The sequence below is a fragment of the Triturus cristatus genome, chromosome 11, assembly GCF_964204655.1.
Source record: "Triturus cristatus chromosome 11, aTriCri1.1, whole genome shotgun sequence".
NCBI classification, from domain to species: Eukaryota; Metazoa; Chordata; class Amphibia; order Caudata; family Salamandridae; genus Triturus; species Triturus cristatus.
In genome coordinates this window covers 4,930,315-4,954,165 of record NC_140594.1, presented here as the reverse complement: position 1 = coordinate 4,954,165, position 23,851 = coordinate 4,930,315, and the positions used below count along the sequence as shown (strand labels likewise).

Below are 23,851 nucleotides of genomic sequence, written 5' to 3'. Positions count from 1 at the left end.
CCCCAGAAATAGAGGACAGGGACGAGGGTACACGAACGACGCCATCAACGACAGGCCAGGCAGACCAAACACCTTTGATCGCCCCCGACAAAACCAGTGTCAGCAGTCCGACTACGAAAGCACCCATGACTTCGCATAGGACCGCCAGGGACAAGGGAGGGATCCAGTCGAACTCCGTGTTGACCAGCAAGGTCCTTACGTTACCGCTAAGGTCTTGGGCACAAAATCTCCATTCCTGGTAGATACTGGGGCGACACGTAGTGCGTTATCTAAACGACTGATTCCTAGGGCACCCTTGTCTGGCTCACACGTAACCTCAATAGGCTTCGATGGAACGCCCTCCACTAACCCCTTATCAGCACCAATCTCCTTTGACTTAGAAGATAACGCCACTGAAACGACCTTTCTACTCTCCTCCAACACCCCCGATGCTATTATGGGACTTGATTTGCTAAAACATTTTACGAGCTACCATCAGATGCTCCCCAGACGGAGTTCGAGTCATCCTGCACGATAACCCAGATCTGTTCAGACCTTGTCACACACGGCGTATGCTCTCTATAACCGATGCTGACCTGTCCCTACTCGACACGTTACCTTCACATCTATGGGCTAAAACCGACTCAGATGTAGGGCGCATGGTGATCGACCCAGTACACATAACCGTCCGACCGGACGCAGTGCTCCCAAAGCTTCCACAGTATCGGATATCGCCCGAAGGCGAGAAGGCATTGGTGGAAATCATCGAGTCCCTAGTCGATGCAGGAGTGGTAGAAGTAGTAGTCAGTAATGTTTGCAACAGCCCTATCCTACGTCTGTTCTAACCCAGTCCATAGGCCCTAAACAACGCCCTTGTGCCTACTTCTCTGCCACTCTTGACCCTGTAGCCAGAGCTTTACCCGCCTGCCTCCGAGCAGTAGCCGCCGCTGCTGTCTCTATCCGGCAAAGTGAGGGGATCGTGCTCTCGAACCCCCTCACAGTATTGGTACCCCATGCGGTTGACACCCTCCTGAACCAAACCAAGACTTAACACCTGACTAGCGCACGACTGACTGGTTACGAACTAACTCTGCTTGCACCCCACATCACATTGAAACGATGCACCACTCTGAATCCAGCTACTCTACTACCTCTCCCTGACGCTGACCCCAATGCGTCCCCTATACATGACTGCGTGACCCTCACCGACGAACAGACCAAGAGTAGGGTTGACCTCCGGGATACTGCCTTCCCGGACCCTGACGGAGAACTGTGGGAGGATGGCTCATGTATCAAGCTCCCCGATGGCACCACCTCAGCTGCCTATGCAGTCACCACAGCCCGAACAGTCGTTGAGACAGCCCGCATCACACAGCGATCCGCACAGGCGGCGGAACTAATTGCTCTCACACGAGCATGCATCCTGGCAGCAGGGACAACCGCAAACATTTACACAGACAGTCAGTACGCCTTTGGGGTAGTTCACCACTTTGGGCTCTTATGGAAAGAGAGGGGATTCTTGACTTCCCACGGCACACCCATCCTGCATGGAGATCTAGTCTCTGCCCTGACCGAAGCAGTCCTCCTCCCCACACGGCTGGCTGTGATCAAATGCCAGGCACACAAGAAGGTGACAGACATTATAGGACAGGGAAATGCACTAGCTGACATTACTGCCCGAACCACAGCCGAGAATAGGTCCACGACCCATATGTACGTGACCAGGTCACAAACTGAGAAATGGAAGGATGCTAGGGAAACGATTAGGGATATCCAACTAAAGACTCGAACAAATGGTTGCTACCCGACTCATACTTGATCCCCATGCTGACCATGGCACACTCCCCCGCACACATAGGGTCTGCCCCCATGATCGAACTCATCTCCAAAGTCCGGCACAACGACAAAATCCCAGACTCAGCCAAACGTCTGGTCCAACAATGCCTGGTATGCCTCCAACACAACCCTGGGAAAGGAACTGCGGTACCCCGGGGAGGGTTTGGGGTTCCCAATCACCCCTTTGAAGTCCTACAAATGGACTATGTCCAGTTAGAAAGGTGCCAAGGTTTTAAGTACGTACTTGTCGTTGTGTGTGCCTTCAGCAAGTGGGTGGAGGCCTACCCAACCCACGACAACACCGCTATGACTACCGCAAAAGTACTACTGAAAGAATTCTTCCCCCGATACGGCCTTTGTCGAATTTTGTGGAGCGATAATGGCCCCCACTTTGTAGCCGAGGTTATCCAACTCATCTTAAAGGGGCTGGGTGTGAAACAGAAATTCCACGCGGTCTTCCATCCCCAATCTGCAGGCTTGGTTGAGCGACATAATGCCACATTGAAGCTTAAGATAGCAAAAATAGTTGCCACCACAGGACTGAAATGGCCAGACGCTCTCCCGCTAGCATTGCTATCAATGCGTTCCACCCCCACCAAACACCACTTAACCCCCTACGAGGTCGTTTTCGGGCAGCCCATGAACCTTTGGACTGCACCAAAACCAACATCCATCCACGACGTCCCGGACGTCCTCATGTCTGACTATTTGTATAACCTAACTAAAACGTTGTCTGTTATCCATCAGCAGGTGCTGCAAGCCATTCCCGATGTTTCCAGGGGCCCCGGGCACGACATCCAACCCGGCGACTTTGTCTTAGTGCGTAACTTCCAGCGCACCAAGAGTCTGGAGCCCCGGTGGACGGGCCCCCTGCAAGTCCTGATCACCACCCGAACAGCTCTTCGAGTGGAGGGGAAACGCAATTGGCTGCATGCACACCACTGCAAGAAGGTATCACCGACCCTGACGACTACGGACAACATCACCGCCCAAGAAGAACTTCTGGACAAAGACCGACCATCCCTGAACCGCCGCCCAGATACGGAGACACTTGAGCTAGTGAAATATCCTGATCCCACCGTGCCATCCAGGGAAGGGTATAACTTGCGACGAAAGGAGAGAACTTCGGCTAAGCAGACCACAAACTAAGTGGAAATCTCAGAGCGGTAGCCTAGTCACCTCAAAGGCCACCAGGAGAGAAACTAAACAAAGTCTGTGGTTCTGCCCGCTACCGAGTCTCTTGAAGGTGATGGAAGCGCCCGACATGAAGATGATGGAAGCAACCGGACGTCCGAAGATCCACTACAAAAACCCAAAGACTGACAGAATGCACAGCTCAAAGACTATTACACTTTTCATTACCCTTCTCTTTTGCCTTCTCCTCATGGTCACCTTCTGGATCATGGAGGAGAGCACACCCGCTCATAAGACATTGCTGACCACCGTTCAACCTACCACCATGAAAGAACACCATCTGATCTCACTTTCACCCCAACTCCGAGAAAGGCGTAAGAGTTCTGGAATAACTCTTTTGTGCAGTTGCTCCACCAACACAATCTTGCCGCCAACGCCACTAATTGCTGGATCTGTGGATTGCTACCACATGCCACTGGACACTCTATCCCTTTCATCCCTTCACCTTTTTCTGTCCATGGTTCCTGCCTCGCCTGGCTAATCCTCCTGCAGGAAAGCTACAGGGATAATGCCACTTCCGGCAAAACTGTGTCGCACTTCTACCATGGGTTCTGGCTGAACAAAACTGGAAAAACTTCTGCCCCCTTCTGCCCTCTGAGATCAAATACTTCCTTTCACATGGACATCCCTGCCAAAGAACGAGTTGAAATGCAAGTGTTCAACAACCCAGCCAGACCCACCTTCTCTTACCTCCGGAAACGGACGGCCGCCACCCTAACAGTGGCCCTATCTGTCATCAACATCACTGGATTTGTGTGCCTCGAAGGCCTGGGGGCGCAGCTGGTGGGCCACAGCTCCTGCCTCATCACCCGAACATTGGACTCAGTTGACCCACCCTCCTTTGTTGCCTCCCCGAATATGTACTTCGTCTGTGGTACTAAGGCCTACACCTGGCTTCCGAAAGGTTGGGGAGGCACCTGCTACATCGCCTTTGTCCTTCCTCCGACATATGTGGCTCCAGCAAACCATCACCGACAGAAACGTGCCAAAGACATTGTGCAAGCCGACTCCACCGGAGCACAGTTCATGGACGCAGTAAAAGGTCTTGTTCCACTCTGGGGTCCAATGGCAAACAGCCGTGCCATCCGCCACTTAACCCAGGCAGTCGAAACGGCGATGAACATTACGGCTGGCATCCTCGCCAACAACACCGCCGAGCTCCAGGCCGTCCGCCTAGTGGCTCTTCAGAACCGCCTCGTTCTAGATGTGGTTCTGGCTGATCGTGGAGGAGCATGCCGCATCATTGGGTCCAGCTGTTGTACCTACGTACCGGATAACTCACCCTCAGTCTACAAAGCAATTGAACACCTCCACAGACTTTCCGCAGAGGTTCATCAGGAGCGAGAAGAATGGTCACTGAGGAGTTGGTTTTGGGACACTATTAGAAGTTGGGGATGGAGGCTGTTTTCATTTATCCTAATACCAATTGTGATACTATGTGGATGCTGCTTGGGGATTCAGTGTCTGCCACCTTTATGTTCGCTTTTTATGAACTGCATCTGCCCTAAGACTTTGAACTTTGAAGCGGAACGAATGAAAGCTCTGTATGAGATGGAAGTTCGTAGTATTATGGGGATAGATCCGAACTAGACAAGCTGGCGAGATATGTTAAAAGGGAGGACTGTGGAAATTTAGCTTGTAACTGAACATTATCTGCGCCATCTTGCCTCTCCCCAGCGCCACGCACAGCGAACGCACGGCCGCCATATTAGGCACCCCACTCTCTCTCTCCCCGCTCATTGTCGATCGCCAGCACGTTCCCCTGGCGCTGCAAGCATCCCCCGCGCGCCGGCCACCCCCGCTCTCTCATACACGGGCCATAAACCCTCTCCTTCTGCGCGACCCTGCCATGGAATCACACCCCGCGCCTGACCGACATCCCATACATGGTCATGCATCTCTTTGATAACCCCCTTCCTCTGCGCCCCATTGTCCGAACCGATCCCAGGCCATCACCTAGCCCTGCGGATGCAGTTTATTGCCCCTACTGTAAGGGAAACACCCCACATCAAAGGGATTACAGTAGATCAAAGCCCCTACCCCCTGAGACCCGGCCGGTCGCACACACCCCCGGGAATTGGCGGAATGTCCAGCTGTGTGATAGCCATCTCCTACTGTGGATGGGGTGGGGACTTCCACTGTAGATATGTGTGGGAACGAGCTCGAAGTGGGGATTCCGAGGATGTTCTTTCATGTTCCAAGACAATCTCAAGAATGTGCCATGTATGATAACCCTGCAATAAAGTCATAAACCTGTGTATAAGAGGCCAGGCCTCAGAGATGCAGTTAGAGCACCTCGTGACGATACCTTGCTGTCTGATCTGATGTGTTCTGCTCCGACGGAATAAAACTTTGTTTCCTGCCTTCCAGTCTCCGGCGCCTGCCTCTTTATTGGTTTAACATCGAATGGTATAAGAGGCGATTACCGCCGGGCAATACTTGAAAGGTTATCGACTGAAACTGCCGCTACCGTTTAACACTACAAGAAGCTGGAATTGACATTTCTACGTTTGGGGCTCACTCCCCGCTTGGAGCTATGGCTTCCAAAGCGTTCTTTCTTGGAGCACGCTTAAAAGACATTCTCAACGCAGCAGATTGGTCTTCCGATTCTACTTTTAAACGATTGTACTTTAAGCCAACTGTGCATGTGACATCGCCGGTGGTGGGAAAGCTTTGAACTAGCCTATGCCTCGCCTCCGGTCCCAAAATAGAATGAAAAATGTCCTAGCTATCGTAAAGGAAAGTGTCAATTCTATTAAGGACTCGGAGGTGAGGATTAGCCCAATCGCTAGACCATTTCTCAGTCTTCACAGCCAAGGGATTTGGCTTTTATGATTGATGGGAAGAATGTATTACCTTCATATATTGCCATTATTATAACATGCTGATTATGGTTACCACTCTCTCAGTTTAATCAGGTTAGGTTGGTCTTACTACGAATAGTGCTTCGCTATTTGTTCAGTTGTTGACATGTTGAATCTGTAAATATTTCTTTGACCTCGGGTGCAAGTTTTACCTCATGGAAATGGACACGAGCAAACAAGATTAACTCTGGATGGGATTGGCTGTGTTCTCATGCATAAAGAGGAGGCTAAAGCGGCGACAAGGACTATTGAAAGACGACAGCTGATCCAATTTTTGGCTTAATGTTTAAGGGAACCCTGGAGTCTGCCTGAAACTTTAACTGATTTCCGATGCGGAGGTGGAACTTCGAAGATGCAGATCACCCTTTTCACCGGGAGGTAAGTTCAGTCGGATGGAGTCAGTAATTCTTGTTAAACCACATTTATGAAGGCCGTAAATAATGCACTCGGCGTGCCTGTTAAACTGTATTTGCATAGCGTTACACTTCTGAGAAAAAAAATATGCCATTTCAAATAAAAGGCAGGTGTAGCGGATTAGCATGCCGCTGACGGACGGGCTGGGGGAATTGTGCAAGGACAGTGGCGGGTTCCATTTTGTGAGCATATGACATGTCGTTTAAAAAAAATATATATATATTTATATTTTTCATCCTTTATGCAAGGTATCTAGGTCATTAAAAAATTGTTTTGCCTTACATTCTTCCGCCGTTGTGAAATTGTATCCCATTTGAACTTGTTTTCAACCATTTCTGAAATGCTTCAAGTTAGTTATCTCCACAATTACCCTGAAGTAACATTTTTTGATAGGCAATGTTGATGTCGCCTCACTACGTTTTGGGCCCTTGCCTGTCACGGGTACTTGGGCCTGCCACACAAGTGAGGCACCATTTTTACCGGGAGACTTGGGGGAATGCTGGGTGGTGGGAAATTTGTGTGAGCCCGGTGATGCCACAACTTTCCCACACAAAAATGTGTGAAAAAAGCGGTTTTTTTCAGCTAAAAATGAGGTTTGCAGGGGATTCTGGGTAAGGAAACGTTGGTGGATCCACGCACGCCATACCTCCCTGGAAGCCCCGGGTGTCTAGCTTTCATAAATGTGCGGGTTTCCCTAGGTGCTGGCAGAGCTAGGGTTCAAAAACTACAGCTAGGTTCTTTGCCAAAAAAAGGGTCATTTTCAACTGCGAAATTGTAGTGTGACCACATTGTATTTTGCGCCTTTCCCGTCGCGGGCACTAGGTCAACCCACACAAGTGAGGTACCATTTTTCTCGTAATACTTTGGGGAATGCGGGGGGGGGGGGGGGGGGAATTGTGGATCCACGCAGATTCCAGAACTTTCCACCACAGAAATGTGGGGAAAATGTGTTTCGTTTGACAATTTTTTAGGTTTGCAAGGGATTCTGGGAAACAGAACCTGGTGGGAGGCAGTCAAGACACCCCATCCTGGATTCCCCTGGGTGTCTAGTTTTCAAAAAGGTATAGGTTTGCTAGGTGTCCCTAGGTGCCGGCAGAGCTAGGGCTCAAAAACTACAGCTAGGTTCTTTGCCAAAAAAAGGGTCATTTTCAACTGCGAAATTGTAGTGTGACCATGTTGCGTTTTGCACCGCGTCCTGTCGCGGGAACTAGGCCTACCCACACAAGTGAGGTACCATTTTTATCAGGAGACTTAGGGTAATTCAGATTTGTAAAGCACCTGTTATTACCTATTGATTTTTGATGCATTTCTGCCTTCCAAATGAAAGACATTCTGCAAAAAAGAAGTCATTTTGAAAAATGACCGATAATTCTCATGCTAGTATGACTATTCCCAATTTCGAAAATGTGCAAATATGTATCGTTTCTAATCTCTATAATTTGTTCCCATTTCAGAAATACATAGGTGTCTTTCATACCGATTTTTCCATGTATACATTTTCCCACAATAATTGCTGTATACCCGGAACATAATAAAAAACCATTGCAAATTGCGTCTCAGTTTTTGACTCTGAGTTAGTCGGGTTCTGCTGAACCTACAAGTCCTATATATCCCCACAACCAGGAAGGCCCAGCGGATGTGACGCTATATTGCTTTCAAAGAGCTGTCATAATTAGAATAAGTTACAGGTAAAAATGTTGACACAAAAGGCTGTTTTTTTCAACTAATTTTCAATTTTTCCTATATTTAACTATTAGTTTCTATAAAGAAACTTTGATGGATCTACACAAATAACCCCTTGCTGAATTCAGAAATGTATCTACTTTTCTAAAATGTATAGCTTTCCAGGATCCATTATTGCTTTCACACCCATTTCTACCATTAACTGGAAGGAGGTTGAAAGCACAAAAAATAGCAAAAAAAGGCTATGTCCCAGAAAAATGCCAAAAACTGTAAAAAAAAATGTTGGCTTTCTGACAAGAGTCTGTCATTTCCTAAAAGCTGGGAAAATTGTGATTTCAGCCCCACAAACCCTTTTTTGATACCATTTGCAGAGAAAAACACCAGACGCTTTCATTTTAAGCCCGTTTTCCCCCCAAAAAACTAAAATTTGCTGTATTTTGGCTAATTTCTGGGACCCCTCCAGGGGAATCCACAAACCCTGGGTACCGTTACAATCCCATGATGTTGGAAGAAAAGGACGCAAATTTGGCGTGGATACCTTATGTGGTCAAAAATTTACAGGGGATTAAGCCCGCACTACCCCAAATAGCCCAAATGCTGTCCATCTGCTCAGCTATTGGGCTACAATTCATTAAAAATGGTGCGGAGAGTCACTTGACAGAAGCAACATTTTCTGTATTTATCCACTTTTAAAAATAAATGCAGACAGAAAACACATTGTTTTCCGTCTGTATTTATCTGCAAAAATCCGTAGAAAAGTATAAAGTAAACAAGGTAGGTTCCACAGAAGGGCCAAAGACATACTTGACAGCATAAAACAAATAAAGCCAGCAACTAGAAAAAAAAGCAACTGTGAGATACACAACACAAAGGCAATGGTAAGCAATGGGCCGAATGCATTCCCAGGGAAACTTCAAGAATGTTCCCAAAAAGTCTATGCAACTTCGAGCTAAAAAGTAGCTCTGAAAGTGCAAACTGTGAAAGGACAGTAGGCAAGAAAGCACTACTTGGCCATGCTCCAAGGGTGGTGAACTCACAGATTGTCGATCTCACCAATCAAAGATCAAGATGAGTCAGCAAAAGAGGTAGCAAGTCGCTGCTATCTTCGGTGATTGTACTTTTTGTTCTACAAGGTCATTAGATTGAATACAGACAAGACCCTGCATGCCATTCATCTCAGGAGGTTAATATACGGATGTACCAATTCACGGTGTTAAAACCTAGTACCCTACAAAATGTTAACTCTGCAGTGGGGATATCGAGATTCTCAAACTATAGTTGATTTGGTTGCCTGCTGCCCAGCTCCGTGCACATAGTTTGGATATCAGCAGTATGCATTTGGCATGCGGGAGGGACTCTCTGCATGCCTTTGATGCTGCCGTGGTTATTAACAAATTTGGCACAGTGCAACTAAGATGTGTGGATAGGTTTGTTGCTGTCTGTGTCACTGTATTCATTACAGTTAGGCAGGTGTTTAGATTACTCGCTTGTTTACTGTGAGAAAGTGCCATCTTTCTTGCATGGTATGCCCCCACTTTTTGCTGAATTGCTGATGTACTTTGACTGAGTGTGCCCTGGGCTCCTGCCAATCAGGTGCCCAGGGCCTGTGTTCCTTCCCTAAAACTGCATGAAGCCTAAACCCAATTGGCATCTCTGGCCATATGTCAGCCCCTGGTAAATGGTACCATAAGTACCCAGGGCACTGTGACCAGAGAAGGCCTCCAAGGGCTGCAGCACTTATTGTGCCACCCTTAGAGGCCCTGTACCCTGACAGACACACACACACTGCCTTCGCAAGCTGAGTGTCTTGGTGCAGAACAAAACAGAGTCGACATGGCACACATCCCTGTGTACCATGCCCACAAACACTGCCCTGGCATACCTCAGTCACCCCTCTAGCTGGGTGCACTATGCCAGTGGTGAGGGTACAGGTGCATGAGCCCTGTACCCCTACAGTACCCAGGTCCATTTCTGGGCACCATACGTGTAGTGCTGCCATTAATAGTATATGGTGCTGGGAGGTCGGCATCACGAACTCCACAGCACCATGATGGCTACACTGAAGACTGAGAAGTTTGGTATCAAACTTCTCAGCACATTAAACCCACACTGATGCCAGTGTGGGATTTAATGTAAGATGCACGATAGAGGGCAACTTAGAGTTGCCCCCTGAAACCTAACCCACAATCCACGCCCTGCCTGAGAGACTGCCTAGGCTGCCACCCAGCAGACATGTTGCTGGACCCCTGGGTAGAGAGCCACCCGCTCTCCCGGGCCTACAACAATGCGCGTCCTGGGCGAGGTGCTAGGTCTGTGTTGTGTTCTTATTCCTTTAAATGCACATGCATTAGAATGTGGAGTGTTGTAATGATAGTTCCATGTGGAACATTGATGTTACGGAGCTGTTGGAGAAGGACGTCGCTTCCCCGGCTCTCACCTGTTATTACTGGTCTTAAATAAATATATCATATTCCACATCATTATGCCTCTACCATCACTTCAATTGGCGACGAGGGAAACTGGCGTTTAACCTTACGGACTACCTCTTGGATGAGAATAAGAAGAACCTCCATCTTTTAAAAAAAAAGAAGAAAAGAAGGGAAGCGCATGAAAAAAAAAAAGACCTTGTGAGTTATAGTTATTTTTTTTTTGTCTTCAATTTTTCTTCCTTCGCATGGGAATCGCTGCCTACGACTGCGCTGTACTAAGTTAACTTTAGCGACATTAACGGAGCAGCCGTTAATCGTTATCGCCTACCTGCATTCTTTCAACTGCGCTCGCCATTCCACTGCGTGCGCTGACTGCCAAGGGGACTGCGCGCGTCAATGTCAGCGCGTCTTCTACAATCCCCTCATCTATTGATGTCAGACGCAGGTCACGCAGCGTGACCCTAACGTGGCAGCCATCTTGTATTTGGTGTTTACATCGATCGGAAGGAGTTACATCGATAAAAAAAAAAAAAAAAAAAAGCTTTCTCTGGAATAAACGTCAAAGGCTGTGTGGCGCAGGGCGATATCTACATTTATAAAGGTACACATTCCGTACAGCACAGTAGGTGAAATGGAAATTTAAAAAGGAAAAAGTATTTGTTTTTTTTTTTGTGGTGTGTGGAACATTATAACAGGTGAGGAAGTCGGGAGAAGGTTGAATTGTACTGCACAGTGCATGGAAGAAGGAGATTCCAGTGTAAGTACTGTAGTTAGAGACAGAGACATGGCACAACAGAATTTTTCTATTAGTTCTCCTGAACCATTTTGGGTTAAAGGTGTCCAACCCAATATAAAGTGGATAGAATGGAAGGAATATTTCATTAATTATTTGGAAGCTGTTGATGAAACCAAAAAAATGAAAGCTGAGCAAAAGAAGAGACTGTTGTTACATTCTCTTGGCCCCATGGGATTAAAGACATTTTCAAGAATGAGTAAGTCCGATAGCTCCAATCTAGATGAATTCGAAAATGCGACAAAAAATATGGATAAATACTTTGCACCTAAGGTGTGCATTGGGGTCATAAGACACAGGTTCTTTCAGAGGAAACAAACTCAAGAGGAAACTGTAGATGAATGGATGGATGACCTCAAAAAGCTAGCCATAGATTGTAAATTTGACAATTTACATGACGATCTCATACGCGATCAATTGGTTATGCACAATAACAACTCTGCCTTGCAAGATCGTCTTTGGGTCAACGGTGACGCACCTCTTGATGACATTGTTGCCATCATGAGAAAGTCAGAAATGTCTGGGAGGTGTGCAACGGTGGTGAAAGAGACAGAGAAAGATGTTTCCAAAACCTCGGGAACTGTGTGTAAGGTTCAAGCATCAAACAGAAACTTTCGTCAACAGCAACAACAAGGGAGATGGACTGGTCAACCTGCAAGGGTCCAGAACAAGAATATGGAGGATAGGAGATGTTACAGATGTGACAGTAAAGAACATCTGGCGTTTAGTAGACTATGTCCTGCGTTAAAAAAGAAATGTGGTATTTGTGGACTGTTAGGTCACTTTAGCAAGATGTGTCGTAGACGCACAAACGTAAAATGTGTGTATGAAGATGAAAGTGAGAGTGTGGATGAGTTAGAAACTGAAGAAGAATGTTGCATAAAAAGTGTTAGAGGGAACTATGTGATCAACATTTCGGATGACTCACTTAAAGGAAAACCAATTTGTGATATATCCCTAGGGGGGGTAACCATAAGTGTGTATGCGGACTCTGGTTCTCCATACACGATCATTAATGAGGAGGTTTGGCAAAGGAAGTTTGTAAATAAGATTGGTGAGCAGTTATACCCATCAGATGTGTGCCCAATCAGTTTTACAGGTAACAGGATAGGTATGATTGGTTTTAGATGGCTTACCTTTGTATTTAAAGGCAGGTCCACAAGAGCAAAGTTGTATGTGGCAAAGGTTGGGCCATCTGTTTTAGGATGGTTCGATCAGAAGAAATTACACATCATCCTGGATCCTAATTCTAAGGACAAAGTTTTGATTTTGGATGACTGTAGTAGAATGGAGGAAACGCTATCTGAAAGTTTTCCCAAGGTATTTAATAAAGAGTTGGGTGTTCTGAAGGGGTTTGAACATAAGATAATTTTAAAGGCTGATGCACAACCCAAGGTTCATAAGGTGAGGCCGATACCTATTCTTATAAGGGAGGAAGTGAAAAAGGAAGTTCAGGGTCTGCTTGCCAAAGGCATTATCGAAGAAGTGGAAACATCTGAGTGGATTTCTCCGATTGTGGTGGCCCGGAAACCCAACGGAAAAATCCGTCTATGCATTGATTTGCGCCACTTGAACAATAACATCGTGGTTGAAAAGTTTCCCCTTCCGAGAATAAATGAAATGGTATCTTCCTTGAAAGGTGCTACTTGGTTTTCCACGGTAGATCTTTCTGCCGCCTACCACCAGGTGATGTTGGATCCAGACTCTAAGAACCTCACGGCGTTTATAACACCGTTTGGTTGTTATCAATTCAGGCGTATGCCCTTTGGGTTGGCCTCAGCCGCTGCTGTTTTTCAGCGGTTGATGCACAGATTGTTTGGAGATATGGAGTATGTTTCATTTTTTCAGGATGATATTCTTGTTGCAGCAAAAGATAAAGAAAGTCATGATTCCAAATTGAAACAAGTTTTGGGAACCTTGCAATCAGCTGGTCTGACTGTAGAGTTATCCAAATGCAAATTCAGCCAAAGAAGTGTTTCATATTTGGGGCATGTCATAAGCGAAAAAGGTGTTGAACCCAAGCCTACCTTAGTGGAGAATATTGTTAAGTTCTCTGCACCGGTTTCAAAAGATGAGGTGAGAGCATTCCTCGGCATGGCTGAGTACTGTGCCAAGTTCATAAAAAATTTCGCAGCGAAAGTTTGCAATATGCGTGCACTATTGAAGAAGAACTCTAAGTTCATTTGGAGTGAATTGTGCGAGGAAGAATTTAATTTAATCAAGAAGGAGTTACAAAAAGTAAATGCTCTTGCCAGTTTTGACCCCAATGTGGATTGTTTGCTCACAACTGACGCAAGTGACAAGGGTTTGGGCGCGGTGTTGTCACAGTACGATGGGCACGGTATGGAAAAGGTAATTTTATTTGCATCTAGGGCTCTTTCCCCTGCTGAAAGTAGGTACCCTATCATCGAGAGGGAAGCTTTAGCGTGTGCGTGGGCGCTAGAGCATTTCCGAGCATTCGTTTGGGGCAAACCCGTGACTATTCGTACAGACCATAAACCATTGATCCGCATTTTATCATGTGAGGGTATTTCAAGTGCATCCGCAAGGTTAGCTAGATGATCTATGCGGATGAAGGAATATATCTATAAAATGGTTTACCTGCCAGGTAAGGACAACCGCATTGCTGATTGTCTGTCGAGACTTCCACCTCCTTTGGAGGAGTGTGAAGATGATCCTTGGAGCGAATACTGTGTGGCTTTGGTACACGATTGTGGTGAGCCTGCGATAAGTAAAACGGAGTGGTTAACTGAACAGGGGAAGGATCCTGTTTTGAAAAATGTTTTAGAGCATATTTGTAAGGGCTGGCCCAAAGTGAAGAATATCCCTGGTTTGGATGCCTTTTGGCAAGTCCGTATGGAGTTGTCCTCTGAAAATGATTTGTTGTTTAGAGGGGATAGAATCGTTCCACCTATGTCTTTAAGAAAGAAAATTCTGCAATTGTGCCATGAGGGGCATTTCGGGATCATGAGAACCAAGTCTATTGTCAAAGGTATGTTCTGGTGGCCTGGAATTGACGGGGAGGTGGAGGAGTTTGTCAAAAAGTGTACAGTTTGCATGTCTGCTGACAAAACTTTTAGGACTTTAAAGCCCAAGATGAGTGATGGTTTAATTCCAAACTTTCCTTGGAACACCATCGCGGTGGATATTTTTGGACCTGTTGGAGACGCTAGAGAATATGGTTTGGTGGCAATTGACCTTTTTTCCAAATGGCCTATTGTCAAGATTGTGGAAAGGGTTGACACTCAGACAGTACTTAAATTTTTAGATAAAATATTCATGTTGGAGGGTTTGCCGGGTTGTGTGCTATCGGACAATGGTGTCCAATTTACTTCTAGACTAGCTAAAGAGTATTTCGACAGATGTGGTGTCAAACACAAGACTACGGCGTTATATAACCCTAGTGGCAACGGCACTGTTGAAAGATTTAACAGGGTGATCAAGGGTATCATTCAGGCTTCTGTGCACAGTGGACTTGATTGGAAGGTACAAGTACAGAAGGCGGTTTGGTCATATAGAGTTACTGTGCAGAACAGCACTGGCATGTCCCCATTCACTATGATGAGGGGCAGAACAGCTAGATGTAAGTTTAACCCTGGATGGCTGTTTGATGGAAAAATTGCATGTTGGTCTCCTGAGGATGTCAAGAATAGATTAATGTCCAGTCACGAGAAGAGCAGAGAATTCTATGACTCTCACCATAATACCAAAGATGTTTCGATCAAGGTTGGAGATTGGGTGAGGGTGAAGAAACCTTTCAAGGTTCCTAAGGGTATGAGCCGTTTTGAACCACCTTGTAAAGTGGCGGAAGTTTTAAGGAATTCTGTAAGACTGGAGGATGGTAGGGTATGGAATCTTAAGAATATTGCCTTTAACCCTGATCAAAATTGTGTAGAAGTTTTTCCTGATTCATGTATCAACAATTTTGATTGGGTAGAAGATCATTTTGAGAATAGCCAGATTCAGTCTCAACTGGGTAAGGAGTTGACGACCAATTCTGGTGAACTCAGGCATTCCTACCTTCCTTTGTGTTTGGAGGGGGGAGTGGGTGAAGGTGGTAGTCATGAGTGTGAAGTTCAAACTAATCTTAATGCTTCTACAAGTTTGGACGCAAGTGTTACACAGAATAAGACTAATGTGTTACTTGATAAGAGAACAAGAGTTGTGCCCAGATGGCTGAAAGACTATGCTTTGTAATATTGTATTTCTTGTTTATATTCATTTTGTTTTTCCTTACCATCCTTCCTCTTTTATTTTACCTTCCCTGTTTCTCCTTTTATGTATGGGGGGGGGATGTGTTGTGTTCTTATTCCTTTAAATGCACATGCATTAGAATGTGGAGTGTTGTAATGATAGTTCCATGTGGAACATTGATGTTACGGAGCTGTTGGAGAAGGACGTCGCTTCCCCGGCTCTCACCTGTTATTACTGGTCTTAAATAAATATATCATATTCCACATCATTATGCCTCTACCATCACTTCAGTCTCCTTCCCCAGGATGGGCAGGGGGGAGCTTCAAAGGCATGCCGCCTTTGTGAGCCTCCCCAGACCACTTGCTGTACTCAGCAACTGGTCCCCACTGGTTCTAGTCCCCTCTCTGGCGGGAAGACTGGTGGGAAACCCCAAGTGAGGAAAGGGGGTGTGCCAGCCTCTGCCAACCCCACCCCTCAGGTGGGGGAGGCGAGGTGAAGCACATCTCCGGGCTCTCGCCATCTTAAAGATGGGAAGCCCTACACAATCATGACTAGGCTACTGTCCCCCTCCCACAGGAGAGTAGCAGGATAGGGGGTGTACCCATTCCAGGGAAGCGACCCATTGGTCCCTGCCCTTTACCTACCTGTAACGCCCCTAAATTTAGTATTTAGGGGCACCCTGAACCTTCCTTCCTCGGATCCCGAATCCGAAACAAGCAAGAAGAATAAGAAGAAAGAAGACCTGCCGTGCAGCTGCTAACAAGAGGAAGACACCAACTGACTTGGCCCCAGCCCTACAGGCCTGTTGACCCTCAAACCTGTTAAAACCCGGCGTCTCCAGTGATCAGCAACCTCAAAAACCCCGGAGGACCTGACTGCCTTGTGACTCTAAAAGACTGAGACTCCCACGAGCAGAGGATAAGATTCTCCGACGCCAAAAGGCACCCCTGAACCCGGCGCCCACCGGCCCCATGTGCCCAACTCCTGGGTGCCTACCTATTCTACAGCTTCCCAACTTACCTCTTGAAGTGGTGGTCGCACCTGAAGAATCTTCGTCCCCGAGCTTGCAGCCTGTGTTCATCTGGTAGCTTCTCCGTTGAAATACATTGAGCTCCCCACGGCTCAAAGCACCCTGCACCCAGCCGCCCGAGTGCCCCTGGGAGTGCAACCTCTATACTATATTTCTTGCCCACTTGTCCTGAGTGAGTGACCAGGAGCCCAGCTCCCACAGCCGCGTGGCCTGCCTGCTAGCAGCCACCAACCAAAGGCCCCCTGTCTGCCACAGGCTAACATTGGGCCTAACTCTCTCTGCACCCGGCTGCCCCTGTGCCGCTGAGGGTGTAACAACTGTACCTACCTGACCTTGGGAGACCCCTGAGTCTATGCCCAGAAACTTAACTCTGCCAGACGAGTACTTACCTGAAAGCCGATAAGTCACTTTTTCTCCATGGGGTAACATTGACTGGTTTTACTTGGAAATTCTTCTAAGTGTCGAGTTTTGAAACTTTAAAATAACCACCCAAAATCAGCCGAATAACGAAAACAAAATTACTCACCTGTTATCAGGAGAGATCCCAGTGCTGAATCTTGGTGCCCAGCACTGACCCTGAAAAGTAATTATAACTGCGATTTTCCGATAACCAAACTTTCCTCCATAGGATAACATTGCCTGGTTTTTGCCAGAAATTCTTCAAAGTGTCGATTTTTGAAACATACAAATATTCCTTAAAAATCGCCCGTGTAACAAAAACAATTTCTTTCAACTGTTTACAGGAAATGCACCAGGGCTGAATCCAGGATCCAGCCCTGAGAAAATCATAAGCAAAGTAACTGAAAACTAAAAACTCCCATTGAGCTCAATGTTATAATTGTGTTGCCTATTGCAACAACTGTAACTATTGCATTTAAAAGTCTATTGCTTATTGAAAGTATAGAACTACAGCATTTGATTCTGAGAAAGTATTTTGATACCTATTGTTGGTTCTAAAATAAAACTACTATATATTTTTATATACAAAACAATTGGCCTAGAGTTCAGTTCTTGAGTGTGTAAGACCATTTGCTGATTGAGTGTCTACAACAAATGCTTTACACTGTCCTCTGATACTGCCTTACTGCTCGACCAAGCTACCACTTTAGAGTAAGGTTATATCTAACTTTAACCTCTGCCAAACCTCTGGAGACTGTGGACTCTGTGCACCCTGAACCTTACTTTGGTTCAATATATACAGAGCCACTTTCATACATTTACTTACTGCTTCTAAAGTTTACACTTAGCCAGAGAGACACCAACGTGCTGTGGTTTTCACTATAAAAGGACTAAATGTGACAGTGAGTTTTTGCACTAGGGGAAACAGCGACCCCTGTTCAAACATGGCATTGCATCGATTTGGACAGAAGAAGATTGCTGAAGTATGCTTGCAGCAATATGCATTGCGACACCACAGGAAGCACAGTTTGGCAGAGTGCAGGAAGTGAGGTACACTGTGAGGCGGTTTGTCACTTCTGTTCTGGGTCCACTTCTTCTACAGGTCGCCCCTAGAGTTGGTTTCGTACAACAGGGTCAAACTAAAATTGCTGGCGATATAATAACTTTGTCCAAGGGACAGGATGCGTCAGAGCCCATCATCTCTACTAAGTGTCACCCATCAAGGCTTAAACTAACACTGTCACAATATCTCACGGCCTCAGAATGCTCACGCAAATCAGCCATCCAAAGCAGACAGTGTATCTTCAAAGATGCATGCAAGCAGGGCACTGCACCCTGCAATCCTAAATTCAGAGCCAACCTGCAGGGCCTGCATCCGTAATTCTGTGTCTTGCGCCCGCTTGCAGTGTGTTGTGTACCCGCAGACCTCACAGAGCTCTGCACCCAGTAATCCGGTGTGCTTTACCCACCCAGGGAGCTCTGCGCCCAGTAAACCGGTCTGTTCTATACCTGCAGACCTCTCCTCCCAGGAATCCTGTGTATTCCTTACGCCCAGCAGGGCTCTGCACCCATTAACCCTATGGATCAGTAACCCAGAGTGCCCTTCCCTCTCCCAAAAGGCTCTCAACACAGTAATCATGTGTTATCTGCACCCTCAGACCTTCGCTCCCTGCAAACCTGTGTTCTGTACCAGCGAGAGCTTTGCACCCAGTAATCCTGTGTTCTGCACCCAACAGCAGGGCTCCGCACCCAGTAATCCTGTGTTCTGCACCCAACAGCAGGGCTCCGCACCCAGTAATCCTGTGTTCTGCACACAACCGCAGGGCTCCGCACCCAGTAATCCTGTGTTCTGCACCCAACAGCAGGGCTCCGCACCCAGTAATCCTGTGTTCTGCACACAACCGCAGGGCTCCGCACCCAATAATCCTGTGTTCTGCACCCAACAGCAGGGCTCCGCACCCAATAATCCTGTGTTCTGCACCCACACGCAGGGCTCCGCACCCAGTAATCCTGTGTTCTGCACCCACACGCAGGGCTCCGCACCCAGTAATCCTGTGTTCTGCACCCACACGCAGGGCTCCACACCCAGTAACCTGTGTTCCGCACCCACCTGCAGTGCTCTGCACCCAGTAATGCTGTGTATCCTGTACCCACCTGCAGGGCTCTGCACCCAGTAATCCTGTGTATCCTGTACCCGCCCGTAGGGCTCTGCAACCAGTAATCCTGTGTGTCCTGTACCCCCCAGAGAGCTCTGTAACCAGTCATGTGGTCTGCACCCGCCGGCAGACCTCTGCTCCCAGTAATCGTGTGTGTTCTTTACCCACCCAGAGAGCTCTGCGTCCAGTAATCCTGTGTATTCTGTACCCCCAGACTCTGCACCCAGTGACCCAGTGTCCTGTACCCCCAGACTCTGCACCCAGTGACCCAGTGTCCTGTACCCCCAGACTCTGCACCCAGTGACCTGTACCCCCAGACTCTGCACCCAGTGACCCAGTGTGTCCTGTACCCCCAGACTCTGCACCCAGTGTGTCCTGTACCCCCAGACTCTGCACCCAGCGACCCTGTGTGTCCTGCACCCAGCGACCCTGTGTGTCCTGCACCCAGCGACCCTGTGTGTCCTGCACCCAGCGACCCTGTGTGTCCTGCACCCAGCGACCCTGTACCCTCAGACTCTGCACTAAGTGATCCTGTGAGTTCTTTAGCCCCCCAGACTCTGCATTGAGTGATCCAGTGTGTTCTGGACCCCCCCCAGACTCTGCACCGAGTGATCCAGTGTGTTCTCGACACCCCAGACTCTGCACCGAGTGATCCAGTGTGTTCTGGACCCCAAGACTCTGCACCGAGTGATCCGGTGTGTTCTGGACCCCAAGACTCTGCACCGAGTGATCCGGTGTGTTCTGGACCCCTAGACTCTGCACCGAGTGATCCAGTGTGTTCTGGACCCCCAGACTCTGCACCGAGTGATCCAGTGTGTCCAGCACCCAGTGATCCTGTGTGTCCTGGACCCCCAGACTCGGAGTGATCCTGTGTGTCCTGCACCCAGTGATCCTGTGTGTCCTGCACCCAGTGATCCTGTGTGTCCTGCACCCAGTGATCCTGTGTGTCCTACACCCAGTGATCCTGTGTGTCCTACACCCAGTGATCCTGTGTGTCCTACACCCAGTGATCCTGTGTGTCCTACACCCAGTGATCCTGTGTGTCCTACACCCAGTGATCCTGTGTGTCCTACACCCAGTGATCCTGTGTGTCCTACACCCAGTGATCCTGTGTGTCCTACACCCAGTGATCCTGTGTGTCCTACACCCAGTGATCCTGTGTGTCCTACACCCAGTGATCCTGTGTGTCCTACACCCAGTGATCCTGTGTGTCCTACACCCAGTGATCCTGTGTGTCCTACACCCAGTGATCCTGTGTGTCCTACACCCAGTGATCCTGTGTGTCCTACACCCAGTGATCCTGTGTGTCCTGCACCCAGTGATCCTGTGTGTCCTGCACCCAGTGATCCTGTGTGTCCTGCACCCAGTGATCCTGTGTGTCCTGCACCCAGTGTTCCTGTGTGCCCTGCACCCAGTGTTCCTGTGTGCCCTGCACCCAGTGTTCCTGTGTGCCCTGCACCCAGTGATCCTGTGTGCCCTGCACCCAGTGATCCTGTGTGCCCTGCACCCAGTGATCCTGTGTGCCCTGCACCCAATGATCCTGTGTGCCCTGCACCCAATGATCCTGTGTGCCCTGCACCCAATGATCTTTACCCCCAGACTCTGCACTGAGTGATCCTGCCCGGACTCTGCACCCAGTGATCCTCAGCATCATTTACCCCTCATGCCCTTGCCTCCCCCACAGGGCTCCGCACGCCCCTGCCACGGCTTCCCCCCGTCTCACCTTGTGCGCCGCCCGCACGTTGTCCTCGCCAAAGATGGAGCTGAGCCCCTGGTAGGCCCCGCTCGCCGCCCGGCGGAAGGCGTTCTGCTTCTCGGGGTTCCGGCTGCGGGCGGCCTCGCACCCGACGGAGCCGATGACCAGGACGAGCAGCAGCAGCACCTGCAGCCGGGGGACACGCGCCATCTCCGGGGCGGCGGGACTGGTGGCGGGAACGGAAGGTCGAGCCAGGAGCTGCTCAGTGAGCGCGAAACAGACAAAGGACAAGGAGCTCCGCGCCGCTTCTCATTCAACGCACGTAAATAGCGGCCATCTTAGTACAGGGAGCGCGACGTCCGCCGTAACGTAAAACACACTGCTGCTGCCGCTCGTCGTGAGTACTGCGTCGGCCATCTTGGAGAGTTATCTCTAAGGGAAGTAACAGTCGACATGACAATCATCTTTGAGAGAGACTAGAAGGGGAAGTCCCCAAGCTGTCAGTGGCAGCCATCTTGGTATGAGACACGATATCCGACAGCACACCGGTGTTCGTGGCAGCCATCTTGGTACGGGGATAGCAGAGGCCACTCACTATTTTATTCGAGCGTGACACCCTTCATAGATTGGCAAGAGAGTGGCGGTCCCGGGCTGTAGCAGCAGGTGTCTTCAGTCACCATACGGTTTCTAGCCACCTCTCTCTCGCTAGAACGTCTGTGCTGGTTGACGACGTAACATCCGCTTCCGGCAGAGAGCTGGTGATGTCCATGCTTTGCCCATAGGACTGAACGTGAGTTGGGGAAAGGGAGTAAGGGGACCCTCCGGCCTCTGCAGCTGGGGTTGTATCCTCGTCACCGCTCACCTCCCTGTGTGGAGAGGTCATGCCTCCCCCTTGGAGGGCTCTGCGACAAGCGGGGTGCCCTGCTCTGCCTCTGGTACCATGCCCACTCATCACACCCCATGCAGCCCCCATTCCTGTGGTACTACTCTTCTTGCTTCTCAGGCCTCTGCCACCATCCCTGCTGCTAAACTCCCTTCACCCCCACCCATCACTCACTCATCTTACACTGCGGTGCGACTCTCACTGCTTTCCTGGACTCTGCCTCTGTTACCATGCCCACTGATTACCCCCTCCACCCCCATGCATCACTCACTCCTGCGGTGTTCCCATCTCACCCTGCGGTACCACTCTCCCTTCTTCCCTGGTCTCTCTGTCCTGCCTCAGTACCATGCCCATTCTTACCTCCCCCACCCCCATGCATCACTCATTCCTGAAGGTGTCCTCATCTCACTCTGGTACGACTCTCCCTTCTTCCCTGGTCTCTCCCCGGTACCAGGCTCTCTTCTTACCCCCCTTCCCACGCAGAACTCATTCTTTTGGTACCACTCTCCCTTCTTCCTTGGTCCCTCTTCCCTGCCTCTAGTGCCATGCCCATTCTTACCTCCCCTATCCCCATGTATCACTCATTCCTGAAGGTGTCCTCATCTCACTCTGTGGTACGACTCTTCCTGCTTCCCTGGTCTCTCCCATCTCTCTGGTTCCATGCTCTCTTCTTACCCCCTTCCCATCCATGCATCACTCATTCCTGTGGTACCATTCTCCCTTCTTCCCTGGTCTCTCTGCCTGTCCTCTGGTACCATGCCCTCTGCTAACCTCCCTCCACCCCCATGCTTCACTCATTCCTCTGGTACCACTCTCCTTTCTTCCCTGGTCTCTCTGCCCTGCCTCTGATAGCATACCCTCTTCTTACCCCCTTCCAATGCATCACTCATTCCTATGGTAAGATTCTCTCTGCTTCCCTGGTCTCTCCGCTCTGCATCTGGTACCATGCCCGCTGCTAACCTCCCTCCACCCCTATGCATCACTCAACCCCGAAGGTGTCCTCATCTCACCTTGTGGTACGACTCTCCCTGCTTCTCTGTTCTCTTTGCCCTGTCTCTGGTACCATGCCCACAGCTTACTTCACCCTACCCCCATGCATCAGTCGTTCCTGAAGGTTTCTTCATCTCACCCTGTGGTACCACTCTTCCTTCTTCCCTGGTCTATCTCCCCTGCTCTCTCCCTGTTACCATGCCTACTGCTTACCCCCATGCTTCACTCACTCCCGCGGTGTCCTCATCTTACCCTATTGTACCACTCTCCCTTCTTCCCTGGTCTCTCTGCCCTGCCTCTGGTACCATGCCCACTGCTTACCTCACCCTACCCATCACTCATTCCTGAAGGTGTCCTCATCTCACCCTGTGGTACGACTCTCCCTGCTTCCTGGGTTTCTGCCCTGCTCTCTCTCAGGTACCATGCCCACTTCTTTCCCCCGTGTTTCACTCACTCTTGCGGTGTCCTCATCTTACCCCTTTCTCTACCTCCGTGGTCTATCTTCCCTCTCTGTGCTACCATGCTATCTTCTTACCCCTTTCCCATGCATCACTCATTTCTGTGGTAAGACTCTCCCTGCTTCCCTGGTCTCTCCCTTCTCTCTGGTACCATGCTCTCTTCTTACCTCCTTCCCATGCATCATTCATTCCTGTGGTAAGACTCTCCCTGCTTCCCTGGTCCCTCTGTCCTGCTCTGCATCTGGTACCATGCCCACTGCTAACCTCCCTCCACCCCCATGCATCACTAATTCCTGAAGGTTTCCTCATCTCACCCTGTGGTACCACTCTCTCTTCTTCCCTGGTCTCTGTGCCCTGCTCTGCCTCAGGTACCATGCTCATTCTCCCCTCCTCCTCCACCACCATACACCACTTGTTCTTGAAGGTGTCCTCATCTCACCCTGTGGCGTCTCTCTCCCTGTTTCCCTGGGGTCGCCGCCCTGCTCTCTCTGGTACCAAACCTACTGCTTACCCCCATACTTCACTCACTCCTGTGGTGTCCTCATCTTACCCTATGTTACCACTCTCCCTGCCCTCCTTACTCAAGAAAACCACACTCGCCCTAAGGTTCAGTGCTCCATAGTCCCTATTTCCCCCCCCTGCACTCCTGATCTACCAAGGCCCCTTCTCAGCATAACCAATACAAAGGGGCATAGTCCTTTTACCTGTTGTTTTCTCTTTGACTCCATCCATGTAAAGTGTTTGACATTGCCCATGACTGTGGTCCCCTACCTTTATTATATTTTTCCATGCATGAAGCATACTTGCAAACGTTTGTGAGGTTTCAAAGCTTTACCTGGAGAATGACGTGATG

The 23,851-nt window shown here is 48.9% G+C and overlaps 2 protein-coding genes across 3 annotated transcripts in view; one reads left to right on the top strand and one right to left on the bottom strand.

The window, feature by feature from the left end:
* BRI3BP (BRI3 binding protein) overlaps positions 1 to 20,984 on the bottom strand; it is a 40,916-nt gene extending 19,932 nt beyond the window's left edge. Inside the window, exon 1 of the mRNA XM_085634636.1 lies at positions 20,695 to 20,984. Within this exon, the coding sequence (XP_085490762.1) occupies positions 20,695 to 20,877 (183 nt within the window). The 5' untranslated portion in view covers positions 20,878 to 20,984. The remainder of the gene's footprint in view (positions 1 to 20,694) is intronic.
* A 239-nt stretch (positions 20,985 to 21,223) lies between these two features.
* The window catches only part of DHX37 (DEAH-box helicase 37), a 536,866-nt gene continuing 534,238 nt past the window's right edge, over positions 21,224 to 23,851 (top strand). The window contains exon 1 of one of the 2 annotated variants that reach the window (XM_085634634.1): positions 21,224 to 21,457. The gene's annotated coding sequence lies outside the window, so the exon portion shown is untranslated. The remainder of the gene's footprint in view (positions 21,458 to 23,851) is intronic. The other variant, XM_085634635.1, reaches the window with a different exon arrangement.